This window comes from Pongo pygmaeus, chromosome 5, assembly GCF_028885625.2.
Source record: "Pongo pygmaeus isolate AG05252 chromosome 5, NHGRI_mPonPyg2-v2.0_pri, whole genome shotgun sequence".
Classification (NCBI taxonomy): Eukaryota; Metazoa; Chordata; class Mammalia; order Primates; family Hominidae; genus Pongo; species Pongo pygmaeus.
In genome coordinates this window covers 96,977,332-96,991,791 of record NC_072378.2, presented here as the reverse complement: position 1 = coordinate 96,991,791, position 14,460 = coordinate 96,977,332, and the positions used below count along the sequence as shown (strand labels likewise).

The window sequence follows — 14,460 nt, the reverse complement described above, 5'->3', positions numbered from 1 at the left end:
CCTAGTAAAATATTAATGAATTCTCAATCACAGTTGATAATGTCATCCACAGCTTTTTCCACCATCATGGCATTTATTACATCTCCATTTGGATATACATTGGCTGGTGCTAGAAATTCTTTACATGCTGGGTGAAAAATTGAGTAAGTTTATGGATTTATGATTTATATTCTTTTTAAAATCAGCTTTTATTGCTTTTTAAAATTACATAAGTAATAAGTGCTTTCTGATACTTAAAAAAAAGTCAAATAGTAAGCAAAGTATGCAGTAAAAGTTTTACTCCTTTTTTTCCGGAGATAACTATTGGGAACAGCTTTATTTATCTTTCTATATTTACTTTCTATCTGTTAGTATACATATATAGAAAGTCATAGGTAAAATTTTGTTTTTGTTTTTAACCACAGATATGATCATCATACTGTTCAGTGTGATCTTTCATTTATCAGTGTTTTAGCTATCTGTTTCTGTTAGTACCTATAGTTCTACTTTATCCATTTAAAGGCTGCATGTTATGGTTCTATATTTAGCCATGTCTGTTTTTAAACATTGAAGTTACTTTCATTTTTTGATTTTACAAATCATTTTTCACTGAACACCCTTGTGTATAGATATATATCTTTAATCTGTTTACAAGTTATTCTGTAAAATATTCTTAGAAGTAGAGTGGCACATTGTAGTTTTAATATGTATATGCTGTTGTTTTGCTGAATAGTAAGTTCTGCTGATCTATAAGCATTAACTGTAGTGTGCCTTTACTTCATACTCTTGCCAGTAGTTGATATTATCAATTATATTTTACTTTTTTGCCAACTAACATGTGAAAAATAAAATGGCTTTTTTTAATCTGCAATTTCTTGGTTACTAGAACATCTTTAAGTAACATCTTTACTTGAACATCTTTACATTTTATTGTCTATATTTGCTTTATTAATTACATACTGATTGTATTTTGCAAATTTTCCTCTTTTTTTAGTAGGAGTTTATACATATTATGGATAAATATCTTTTATCCTTGTGGATATGTTGCCCATTTATTTCTTGATCTTGCTCTTTGGCATTTTTAAGTTCCATTGGCAACCTGTCACTTAGGTTGTAAAGATGTCTATTACTCCTACACCTGCTTTTCAGTTAATAAGTACATACATGTATGTCTATATATGTGTATACTTACATATATTCATACACAGAAACATACAAAGATGTACACCAGTATATAATTTCCTCTCTCATGTGGACTCTGTATTTTACATTAATATATTCTTAGAGTAATACTCAAGTGGACTTATTCTGATAAGTATAAATTTTGGTTATTTATTACCTTGGTTTGCCCTATTTTATGTCATAAAACAATTTCATGGGGTCAGTTTATCAGTATTTGTTAAAAAAAATAATGTTTTAAAGGCTTGGTTGGTTAGAAATGTGGATGAAGATTTTATGTTGTTCTCTCTCTTTTTTTTTAAGTTTTGTTGCATTAATGCTTTTCAAAGATAGACTTATTAGGAAAAGAGAAGTTTATTAGATGTTACTTGGAAGAATTAGAAACTTTTGGGCTGGGCGTGGTGGCTCATGCCTGTAATTCCAGCACTTTGGGAGGCCGAGGCGGGCAGATCACAAGGTCAGGAGATTGAGGCCATCCTGGCTAACATGGTGAAACCCTGTCTCTACTAAAAATACAAAAACAGAATTAGCCAGGTGTGGTGGCGGGCTCCTATAGTCCCAGCTACTTGGGAGGCTGAGGCGGGAGAATGGCCTGAACCTGGGAGGCGGAGCTTGCAGTTATCCAAGATCGCGTCACTGCACTCCAGCCTGGGTGACAGAGTGAGACCTCGCCTCAAAAAAAAAAAAAAAAAAAGGAAACCTTTGAAGATAATGTTTATTAGTGCTCATATGAGAAGGTTGTCCTCAGATTCAAATTTTATTTGCAAAAAAAATTAAAAACTGTATGTTTTAGTTTTGTTATGATTTAAAGATATACAGTCACTTTTTCCTTTCTGACTTAGTAAAATCTGTATTTTAAAACTATTTTTATTACATTTTCAGAACAAGTTGTATATGGTCATCAGTTTATGAATCTGGCAAGTGACAATTTAACCAATGTCAGCCTACTTGAAGAACATTGTGAAACTCTCCTTTGTGATTTAATAAGCCTGTCACTCAACAGGTATGACAAGGTAATGCTTTTAAGAGTTTGTTTGTATTTTTGAGACTTAAAGACGGTATTCAGTCCTTAATGCATGTCATTTAATCTGTAAGAATTTAATCTAAAATGGTATGTATGTTCTAATTTTATATTTAGTTGCTATTATCTGGGAGCTGAAAGGGAAAACAATTTTTATTTAAACATCTAAAAGAGGCTGGCATTGGTATTTTAGAGGTTTTCTTTTTTCTTTTTCTTTTTTTTTTGTTTAAGAAAAATAGCCTTTTCTATTTTGACAAAAATAAATAAATAAAAATGATGTTACTGAAATCATTGGAAGCCTAATTTCTATCCAAATAGTAGAGGCCAGCTCTTTAATAATGTATTGTATTGCTGTTATGTAATAATAAAATAAATGCTTACTTAAAGTTACTTCACACATTTTAAGAGAGGATTTTCTTGCTTGTTTTCATAAAAGGTCTCGAATCTGGGTAAAATTATGTGTTTTTATTAAATTGTGTTTATCATAGAGTGTTTAATGGAGACAGTGATTTAAAGGTGCTACAGAACATGTTCATTTTTAAGTAGTATAAATGTTTAGAGTATTATCTGTTATTTTAGATTACAAGCATAAAGACTGTTTTTGGGAAATCAAGGTTGAGGGAAAAGGAGTTTCATAATTTTTCAAAATATAGATTTTTTTAGGCATTGTCCATATTTTTACAATTTAGTGTGTATATGTATTAGTGGATTAACCAGATATGATAGACTGATAACTTTTAAATATTTATTTATTTATTTTTGATAATTGACAAAATTATATATATTTATCATATACATCATGTTTTGGTATGTGTATACAGTGTAGAATGGCTAAATATAGCTAATTAACATGAATTATCTCACATTCTTATTTTTTGTGTGAGAACACTTAAAATCTATGCTTTTAGTGATTTTCAAGAATACAATATAGTACATTGTTTTTAACTATAGTCATCATGTTGAGCTTATTCCTCTTATCTAACTGAAATTTTGTATGCTTTGATCAACATCTACCCCGCCTCCCTCCTAATCCTCCTCACAGCCCTTGGTAAGGATCATCCTACTGTGCTTCTATGAGTTCAGCTTTTTTGGATTCCACATATAAGTGAGATTATGTGTTACTTGTCTTTCTGTGCCTGGCTTATTTCACTTAATATAATGTCCTCCAGGTTCATCCATATTGTTGCAGATGACAGTATTTCCATCTTCTCAAGGCTGAATAGTAGGGTCATACACTGTGTAACAAAGTTTTAGTCAGTGACAGACCACATATACAAGGTGGCTATACCACATAGCCTAGGTGTGCAGTAGTAGGCTGAAAAAGTTTAAGTACAATAAATCATGTTAGCCTAAAGACGTGCTTCTCAGAACGTGTCCTGCTGTTAAGTGACACGTGACTATATTCCATTGTGTATAGAAACCACATTTTCTTTATGCATTCATCTGTTGATGGACAGTTTGGTTGATTCCATGTCTTGGCTCTTGTAAATAATGCTGCAGTGAACATGGGAATGCAGCTATCTCTTGAACATACTAATTTCATTTTCTTTGCAAATATACCTAGTAGGATTGCTGGATCATGTGGTAGTTCTATTTTTAATTTTGTGAGGAATTTGCATACTGTATTACATGATGGCTGTACCAATTTACATTCTCACCAAACTGTGCAAGGGTTTTCTCGTCACCACTTCCTCTCTGGTGCTTATTATCTTTTGTCTTTTTGGTAATAGCCATTATAGCAGGTTTGAGGTGATATCTCATCAAGTTTTAATTTGCATTTCCATAATGAGTAGTGACATTGAGCATTTTTCATGTACTGCTTGCCCATTTGTATGTCTTCTTTTAAGAAATGTCAGCTAGGCGTGGTGGCTCACGCCTGTAATCCCAGCACTTTGGGAGGCCGAGGCAGGCAGATGACAAAGTCAGGAGATCGAGACCATCCTGGTTAACATAGTGAAACCTGTCTCTACTAAAAATACAAAAAATTAGCCAGGCATGGTGGTGCATGCGTGTAGTCCCAGCTACTTGGGAGGCTGAGGCGGGAGAATTGCTTGAACCTGGGAGGTGCAGATTGCAGTGAGCCGATATTGTGCCACTGCACTCCTGCCTGGCAACAGAGCGAGACTCTGTCTCAAAAAAAAAAAAAAAAGAAAGTCTATTTATATTTTTTGCCGATTTTGTAATTGGGTTGTTTTCTTGCTATTGAGTTGTTTGTGTTCCTTATATATTTAAAATATTAACCCCTTATCAGATGTATGGTTTGCAAATATTTTCTTCCATTCTCGAGATTTTCCCTTCATTCTGTTGATTTTTTTTTCTTTGCTTTGCAGATATTTCCTTTTTATTTTGATATAATCCCATTTGTCAGTTTTCATTTTCATGGCCTGTGCTTTTTGGGGTCATATCCAAGAAATCATTTACCAGACCATTGTCATATAGCTTTTCCCCTATGTTTTCTTCTAATTTTATAGTTTCAGGTCTTACATTTAAGTCTTTAATTTATTTTGAGTTGATTTTTCTGTATGGTGTGAAACAAGGGCCTAAATTCATTCTGTGTGTGGATATCCAGTTGTCCCAACCTGTTTATTGAAGAAGCTGTTCTTTCCCCATGTCATGCTCTTTTCATCATTGTCAAAAATCAATCGTTCTATTTTGTTCTGTGTCTGTCTGCTCGCAGCACACTGTTTTGATTACTATAGCTTTGTAGTATATTTTGAAGTCAGGTAGTGTCGTGCCTCGAGCTTTGTTCTTTTTTGCTAAAGATTGCTGGGTCTATTCAGGACCTTTTGTGATTTCCTACCAATTTTAGGATTGTTTTTTGTATTTCTGTAAAAAAGTGTCATTAAATATTTTGGTAGGGATTTCATTGAATCTGTAGGTCACTTTGGGTAGTATGGACATTTTAATAATATTTCTTCCAATCCATGACCACAAGATATTTTTTCTACTTATTTGTGTTGTATTCAGTTTCTTTCATCAGTGTTTTATATTTTTCAGTGTATAGGCCTTTCACTCTTTGGTTAAATTTATCCCTAAGTATTTTTATTTTTGCAGGTATATACTATATATGGGATTGTTTTGTTGATTTCTTTTTTGGATCGTTTGTTGTTATTGTATAGAAATGCTATGGTATTTTGTATGTTGATTTTTGTATCCTGCAACTTTACTGCATTTATTTATTCAAATAATTTTTGGTGATGTCTTTAGAGGTTTCTATATATAAGATCATGTTATCTACAAACAGCAACAATTTTAACTTATTTCTTTCTGTTTAGATGCCTTTTATTTCTTTTGCATAATTGCTGTGGCTAGGATTTCTAGTAACAACCTAATACTTTTTTTTTTTTTTACCTTGTATTAGGTTAGAAATGTGTACATAACTTATGTAAAATATTGCATACATTATGAATTTAAGAAGCCTAGCTATATTTGCAAATATAGTGTACATTCTGTGCATTATCTAGGGCTGTTGAGGATTTTTTTGTTAAAAAAAAGGTAGATAGTTTAGAAATTACTTAATCTTTATAAATCCTTAATAACTGTATTCATTCTGTCTTGCAAAATTTTTACTCTGTTTACAGTGAATCAAAATTTATTTTCTAATCTTTTCATTAGAAGTCTTTTGTTGTAAATGACTCAGGGCAAAATAAGCAAACTAGCCCTGAGGTATAATCTAGCCCATTACCTATTTTTGTAAATATAGTTTTACTGGGATATAACCTGGTCCATTTCTCTTACCAGGTATCTGCGGCTGTTGTACTGAAATGGCAGAGTTCAGTAGTTGTGACAGAGACTGTATTGCCAACAAACTCTTAAATATGTCCTATCTAGCCCTTTATAGAAAAAGTTTGCTGGCTAGGCGAGGTGGCTCACGCCTGTAATCCCAGCACTTTGGGAGGCCGAGGAGGGTGGATCACGAGGTCAGGAGATCGAGACCATCCTGGCTAACACGGTGAAACCCCGTCTCTACTAAAAATGTAAAAAGTTAGCCGGGCGTGGTGGCGGGCGCCTGTAGTCCCAGCTACTCGGGAGGCTGAGGTGGGAGAATGGCATGAACCCGGGAGGCGGAGCTTGCAGTGAGCCGAGATCGCTACACTGCACTCCAGCCTGGGTGACAGGGAGAGACTCCGTCTCAGAAAAAGAAAAAAGAAAAAGTTTGCTGACCATGGGACTAGATGATTAAAATTTTTTTTTAAATTGAAATCAAATTAATCTGTACTTTTTGTTTTAAAATGGAAATTTGTCTTAAAAGTTAAATGAAATTGCACATTTTCAATAAATTTATCTAATTGAGAATAAATTCTTAGTCATCTAAATCATTCTTTTAAAAGTATTTGAAAGATATATAGCATTTAAAATTCTGCTGCTGTCTTATAAATAACACATTTTGGTTATTTTCTATAGGTTAGGCCTTCTGAATCATTAATGAGTGACCAGTGTCCATGTTTATGCATTAAAGAATTATGGGTTCTACTTATTCATCTTCTAGACCACAGAAGTAAATGGTCTGTCTCAGAAGTAAGTTGGAAAATTGATGTGTTAGTTATTGTTACTAACCTTTATATTGATTTAATCCAATGGTTTTGACTGAGAAAAATCTTAACTTCCTTTTTTATAATAAGGCAATAATAACCACCAAATAGAGCAATAACTGAGTACTGAATATCTACTTTATTTTTCACCCTAATTATTTTTAGCCCCAAGTTAGTAATATGAAAAATCTAAGAGCAGTACAAGGTTCAACTATTACTTTTTTTCAAGTTTTATTGTTGTTGTTCTATCAGAAATCTTTTAGACTAAGGTATTTACTACCCATTAGTAACCTAGAAAACATTTTAGTCAGGAAATACGGCAGATTTAGAAGATTTGTGGAGAAATAAAACAGGTTTCTATTACTCAATTTTATACCAATTTCAAGGAGGGAGGAAGAGAAGCAGAAAAGAGAAGATGAGAAACTTTCTTTCACTTCATTTTCAGTCATGTCTTCAGAACAGGGCTTTATTTTATTTCAAGTGCTGTAGGTTATTGAAAAAGAGAAGTATCCCTAGGCAGAAGTAAGTAAAACAGACTCTTGTAAAACGGTATTAAAAATGGTTTATGTTATATGAAAAGGTACTTTTGATTTTTCATGGATTTTAAAATTTTCCAGTTTTCTGTAATTTGGGGTTTGGGCGCTGCTATCTTTTTTTTTTTTGAGATAGTCTTGCTCTGTTGCTCAGGCTAGAGTGCTCACTGCAGCCTCTGCCTTGGCATGCTCTTGGCTCATTGCAATCTCCGCCTCCCAGTTCAAGCAATTCTCGTGCCTTAGCATCCTGAGTAGCTAGGATTACAGGCATGCACCACCGTGGCCAGCTAATTTTTGTATTTTTGGTAGAGACGGGATTTTACCATGTGCCCAGGCTGGTCTTGAACTCCTGACCTCAAGTGATCTGCCTACCTTGGCCTCCCAAAGTGCTAGGATTACAGGCATGAGCCACCATGCCTGGCCTGCTATCTTTTTTTAATAACAGCTCTATTTTTGTAGTTTTGCAAGTACTGTATTTATTTTGAATTATTATTTTAGCATCAAATAAGTGTAAACTTAATATATTTTTGTTTATTGAGTAAAATTTATTTTCATAACCTAGAGGCAGTTGCTGAATTGTGTAAACTTGAACTTTGGCTTTCAGGCATTATGGGGTACAAGAATAGAAGATAAAGTTCAGAGTTGATCAAGTTGGTAGCCTACAACTACACCATTTATCCATAAAACTGGGCACTCAGAAACATGAAGTAGAAACTCAACTAGATTTGTAAGGAAAACTGTCTTTAACTGTGATGCTTTTCAGAAGTTTAAAATTGCGTCTGTGTGTTTTTTATTGTATTCTAGCCCTTATGTAGATTTACAGACTGAGTTCATGTTACCTAGATTTTATTAAAAATTTCAAACCATTGAGCCCAGGATATCGAGGATACAGTGAGCCAAGATTGTGCCACTGCACTCCAGCCTGGATGACAAAGCAAGACCCTCTCTTGAAAAAAGAAAAAAAAAATTTCAGGGCATTGAATTCTGGGTAGCCAAGAAAAAATGGATAGATGTCTAAACCCACATCTCCCTACATAACCTTCCAACAAAATATGAACAATGTGGGAGTTAGGGATGCTGACCCTCCCCGCAACATGCAGTCAGAAAACTACATGTAACTTTCGACTTCCCCAAAAAACCATTGATAGCCTACTATTGACTGCAATCCTTACCCATAACATAAAGAAACAATTAACATGTATTTTGTATGTTGTATGTATTATATACTGTATTCTCATGATAAACTAGAGAAAAAAATGTTAAGAAAACCATAAGAGAATATATATTTACTTCTCCTTAATTAAGTGGAAGTAGGTCACCATAAAGGTCTTTATCCTCATCTTCATGTTGAGTAGGCTAAGGAGGAGGAGGAAGAAGAGAAGGGGTTGGTCTTGCTGTCTTAGGGGTGGTAGAGGTGGAAGAAAATCCATGTATAAGTGCACCCATGCATTTTAAACGCGTGTTGTTCAAACGTCAGCTGTATACAAAAGCATGCGTATTATATAACTGCAAAGGAGTGCTTAGTACTGTCAGTTTTAAAAACAGAAAACGACTAAAGCTCTTAACACAAGCCTTTCTAACAAGGCAGGGCAGTCTGAGAAAAACTACTCTGAGAAGAGAACTAACAGTGGTTATAGAACTGCTTTAAAATCATTGCCAGAATGTGAAGATACTGAAAAAGTTTTCTTGTAGATCGGAGAACTGATAAGAAAGAAACATAAAAGTGTCCACATGACATGGAGTTTCTGTAGAACGCAAAAATGAGTCATCGTACCCATTGGTGATTGGGTGGTGAAGGGCGCCAGAAGAGAAAGCAGAAAATTTAGGGTCTTAAAACACCACCACCAAAAAAAGAGTAAATCAAAGGACTCATACCCTCTCCCACCACCAAAAAAAAAAAAAGAAGAAAAGGAAAGGAAATTCAGTAAAGAAATGGGACTTTGGTGCATTGTCAAAAGAAGGTAACCCTGAATTAAGAATGTTTTAAGCTAGTCCTAATCTACAAAATGAATGGAATGAAACTAGACCATTATAAACTTACTAGAAGAAAACAGATGTGATATACTTTAGTTGATGTTACCCTCTCCCCCAGAAACAACCGTAAAACAGAAGAAAATGAAAACACTGTAGACTGAATTAGTTTGTCTGTTCAGACTACATCTGGGAGTATAGAAAAACACCTTGAATAAGATACTCAAATGTTAAAAACAAATGGACAGAAAACTGGGGATGGATGGAAAGAATACGTTCAATGCAGGAAAGAAATAGGAAGAGGAAAATTATATCAGTATTGACTAAATTACAAGATGACTAAGGGAGAATAGACTTAAATGAAAATTTAATAAGGGGCATAGAAGAAAGGTTGAAAACAACTAAGGGAATAAAAATGAGATAAATATGAAGAGAGTGAGAAAATCGTTGAGATGGAAGATAGGCAAAGAGGAAATAACTGTACATATAAATGCAATCCCTAGAGAAGAAAACAGTGTGATATAGCTAATATTAAAAACTATAATCAAAGGAAACTTCCCAGAAATAAAAGATCTAAATCTGCATATTGAAAGGGCCTACTGGATAATTTGAAAGGTTAACCCCAAGCAACCTACCCAAAGACAAGTCTTACTAAAACTGTTTCACTTGAAACATAAAAAAATCTCCAAGTTCTCTAAGCACAAAGACCAAACAACTTATAAGAGCAAAATAATTTTATTGGCACTAGACTTGCAAAGTTAACTTAAAGCAAGGCCTCAATGCAGCATTTAAAATGACTCAATGAAAAAGTGTGAGCCAAGGATTTTGTAACTTTGACCCTAGCAATCCCACTTCCAGGAATTTACTCTAAATGTGTACCCTCCAAAATTAAAATGCATATGCATATGTTTATTTATTGCAGTATTGTTTTTATAACAGTATAGTACAAACTATCTAAATTCTTATATATAAAAGAGTGGTTGAGCAAACCATGGTGTATCTGTACTCTGAAGTATTATTTTGTATTAGTGTGTGTTCTCCAGAGAAACAGCCAATAGGATATATAGATATATAAGGTTTATTATAATGAATTGCCTCACAGAGTTATGGAGGCTAAGAAGTCCTGAATCTGAGGTTGGCAAGCTGAAGACCCAGAGGAGCTGATGGTATAGTTTCCAGTCTCAGTCCAGAGGTCTGCAAACCAGGAAAGCCAATGTTGTAATTTCCAGTCTGAATCCAAGTCTGAAGGCAGGAAAAGAACAGTGTTTCAGTATGAAGCACAGGGAGTCTTCTCTACCCTCAGGAGGACTTTTTGTTGTATTCAGGCCACTAATTGATTGGATGGCATCCACCCATATTAGAGAGGGCAATCTCTTTACTCAGCCTACCAATTAAAATGTAACTCTCAACCAGAAAACCTTTACAGACACACCCAGCATAATATTTAACCAAATATCTTGGCATCCTGTGGCCTGCTCAAGTTGACATAAAATTAATGATTCTATTTATAGTTGTACAATAGAATGAGGAAGATATCTGAACTGATTGGAATGAGTTGCAGAATGTATTGTTAAATGATATAAACAAAGTTCAAAACAATATAGGATGATGTTACCTTTTGTATAAGAAATTAGGAAAAAGGAAATTATGTGTGTGTGTGTGTATATATATTCAATTGTGCACAAATAAATACTGGAAAGACAAACTATTGAGATTGGTGGGTAAAAATGAAGATGGGTGGGTGAAAATGGAGTGGAAGGGTTTGATGTAATTATTTGGGTAGTTCTGACTTTAGAATCATGTTAATGTTCCACATGCCCTAAAATGAAATCAATCTGTATGAAAGGTGCACTCAATGGAATATAACAGAAACAACTGAACTTAAATATATTTTAAGTGAATAACACTCTTTTGCGGGGATTGGCAATATTAACCCAGGTAACTTTAGAATGTACTATTTTGACACTATGTTATAAGGCTAAAGACAAAAGAATCATAAAGAATTGTAAATACTTCACTTAGGAGATTTGTTTTTTACATTGTTATGTGAGGATTAGCATTTTTAAATCTATTATATTTGTATTCTTGGACTGGACAAATTAATAAATACATTGTGGGTAATTGGAGTTAGATTTGTCTGTGTTGGGAAATTGAGTTACACATATGGAAAGAAGGAAAGCCAGCATGAAGCACATCATGTTGGATTAGAATTTGTTATACTAAGCAATACTTCTTTTTAATATATAGGACTACATATAAATGTATATGTGTGTGTGTGCGCATACCTCCATTTCCTACCTTTTTCACTGGGTGGGCTTACAAGCAATGATACTGAGTAACAGTATACACATTGCAGCTATATCTTAGTTTCAAAATAACCATTCTGTATTGAAAGGAAACGAGTCTTTGAACAAATGGCTGATTACAGGATGAAGCATGGAAAGTAAACATAAGCCTGAAACATCTTGTACCAGAAACTAAGGAAGTGCTCAAAAAATGATGAGTACATGTCAGAAGGACACGAGAGTCAGCATTAAGGTCTATAGGCTAAAATAGCTTTATTTTACCTCACTTTTTAAAGATATTAATAGGTAAAGAATTTTAGGTTGACAAATACTGTTGATACAATAAGGATATCATCCCACTGGCCTCCATTGCTGTTGAGCTACAAAATAGTAAGGGATTGTAATCTGTTCACTAGGAATCTGTGAGTCCCTACTGATATAAATAAATTGGGAAAAGGGAAGCTCTTCCTAACAGATGTAGAGTCGTGATGGAATTAGAAAATCACCATTTGACAACCTCCATGGTAATTGTTTCAGGCAAGAATCCTCAATGAATGCTTAAAGTATTGGACAAAACTGATGAAAAACAGCACATTTACATAGTTTGCTAAGGTCTTTACATAATATTTATCAATTATAAAAGGGAAAATAATAACTTTATAGTACAGAAAATGTGGCAGGTACTACCTTAACCAAGTAATCAAAGTTAACTAGTAATAGGACAGATTGATATCATGTACCATCAATATGATGTCTTGAAAGAACAAAAATAGACCAGGTGTGGTGGCTCATTCCTGTAACCCCAGCATTTTGGGAGTCCTAGGTGAGAGGATTGCTTGAGCCCAGGAGTTCAAGACTGGGCAACATAGAGACCTCATCTTTGCAAAAAATAAACAAGATTACCTATGTGTGGTGGTGGCATGCCTGTGGTCCCAGCTACTTGGGAGGCTGAGGTGGGATGATCACTTAAGCCCAGAATTTTGCACCAGTGCCCTGCAGCCTGGGCAACAGAGTGAGACCCTCTCCCCCCACAAAAAAAATAAAATGTGTAATGTCAGACAAACCTAAATAACTGGTATACTCTTGAAAAATATCAAGGTTATGAATGGTATAATCTGAGGAACTCTTACAGATTAAAGGAAGCTGAAGAAACAGATTAAATGATGTGATAGCTAAATGCATCTCATGATTGCTGCATAATGGTATAGTAGGCTAATTTTGAATAAGATCTTGTTATGCACAATATAACAAAAGATAGAAAACATGAAAGAGTGGTTAAGAGACATTAAGAATAGAGAGGATGTCTGATATACTTCTAACTATAGTTAAAAAGGAAGTGGAAAAACAAAAATATTTGAAGAAAAAACGACTTGAAAATTTTCAAATGTTAGTGAAAGCTAATCAGATAAATTCAGTGAACACACATAGGGTAAATAAAAAGAAAAAACACACCCAGGTACATCACAGTGGAATCAACAGAAGACCAAAGACAAAGAGAAGAAATTTAAAGCATCAGACAGAAAAATGTGTTACTTTATTTTATTTATTTTTTTAAGAGAGAAGGTCTCACTGTCACCCAGTCTGGAGTGCAGTGGTGTGGTCACAGCTCACTGCAGCTTCAACCTGTTGAAATCAAGTGATCCTCCTGTCTCAGACTCCTTAGTAGCTGGGAGTACAAGCACATGCCACCACACCTGGCTAATTTATTTTTTGTAGAGACAGGGTCTCACTGGTCTGCCCAAGCTGGTCTCGAACACCTGACCTCAAGCAGTCCTTCTGCCTTGCCCTCCCAAAGTGCTATGATTACAGGTGTGAGCTGCCACAGCTGGTCAATATAGTACCATTAAAAGAGTGACAATTGGACAGCTGACTTTTCAACAACAATGGAGGCCAGTGGGAATGATATCCTTATTGTATCAAAACAATATTTGTCAACCTAAAATTCTTTACCTATCAATATATTTAAAAAGTGAGGTAAAATAAAGCTATTTTCATTGAAGCAAAATTGAAGGGAATCCTGTAGGATATTTAGGCAGAAGAATGGTGATGCCAAAATGGGAATTCTGACATGTAGAAGGAATAAAGAGCAAAGAAAGTGGCACGTGTTTTGTATAAATCAGTAATATAATTTATTGGAATTAAAAAACAGAGCTAAAGCATATAGTAATAGCAGCATCTAAAGTGAGTAGGGCCTAAATGAGCTAGAGTCTTTTAAGGTTCTTGTTTGCTCTAAGAGAAAGGTCTATATTAATTTACCAAGACATTTGGATGTATACTGTTTATTTCTAAGATCATCACTAAAACAAGAAAAGTAGACTTTTTAACTTCCAAGCAGGTAGAGGGGGAAAAAATAAATATTCAACCCCAGAGAAGGAGGTGTTGATGGATACAGTAGGCATACAAATAGAAATATGGAATAAGATTGTAGATTTAAAACTAAATATATTAGTCATTATATTACCTGCAATGGTACTACTAAAAGCTCCATTTAAAAGACATATTGTCAGGATATATTCTAAAACAGAATATATCAAGGTTCAGAATTGATAGAAAAGATACAAGAAAGTGACGTATTAAACAAATATTGGAAAAATTTTGACTTTAAAACAAAAAAGCATTAAGTTGTTTTATAGTGATGAAAGGTTTACGTTATCAGGGATATAAATTTAAATTTCCATGTGGCTAATAACATGGCGTTAACCGTAGGAATTTAAAATGGACATTTTCAAGGGGAAATACACATGCATAGAAATAATGAAATATATTTCTAAATAACTCATAAGTTAAAGAAGAGATGATGAAAATTAGAAAATATTCTAAAGTAAATAACATTCTGTAAACTAAAGTTTTGGGACTACAGCTGAAAGTTATAATTAGAGGGAAATTTGTAACTTTATATGCAAATACAGGAAAAAAGAAAGATTGCAAATTAATGAACTAATAATTTATCTCAAGATGTT

The 14,460-nt window shown here is 34.0% G+C and overlaps 1 protein-coding gene across 7 annotated transcripts in view; it reads left to right on the top strand.

Moving 5' to 3' along the window:
* Positions 1-14,460, top strand: part of MMS22L (MMS22 like, DNA repair protein) — a 145,081-nt gene that overhangs the window by 13,179 nt on the left and 117,442 nt on the right. For 5 of the 7 annotated variants that reach the window (XR_008503102.2, XR_010126753.1, XM_054490885.2 and 2 more), the window contains 3 exons: positions 53-143; positions 2,041-2,171; positions 6,584-6,697. Coding sequence is in view for 5 of the 7 variants with exons in the window: in XM_054490885.2 (XP_054346860.2) it covers positions 53-143; positions 2,041-2,171; positions 6,584-6,697 (336 nt within the window). In the remaining 2 variants the exon portion in view is untranslated. Of the gene's footprint in view, positions 1-52; positions 144-2,040; positions 2,172-6,583; positions 6,698-14,460 lie in introns of those variants that run through there. The other 2 variants (XM_054490886.2, XM_054490890.2) reach the window with 2 other exon arrangements.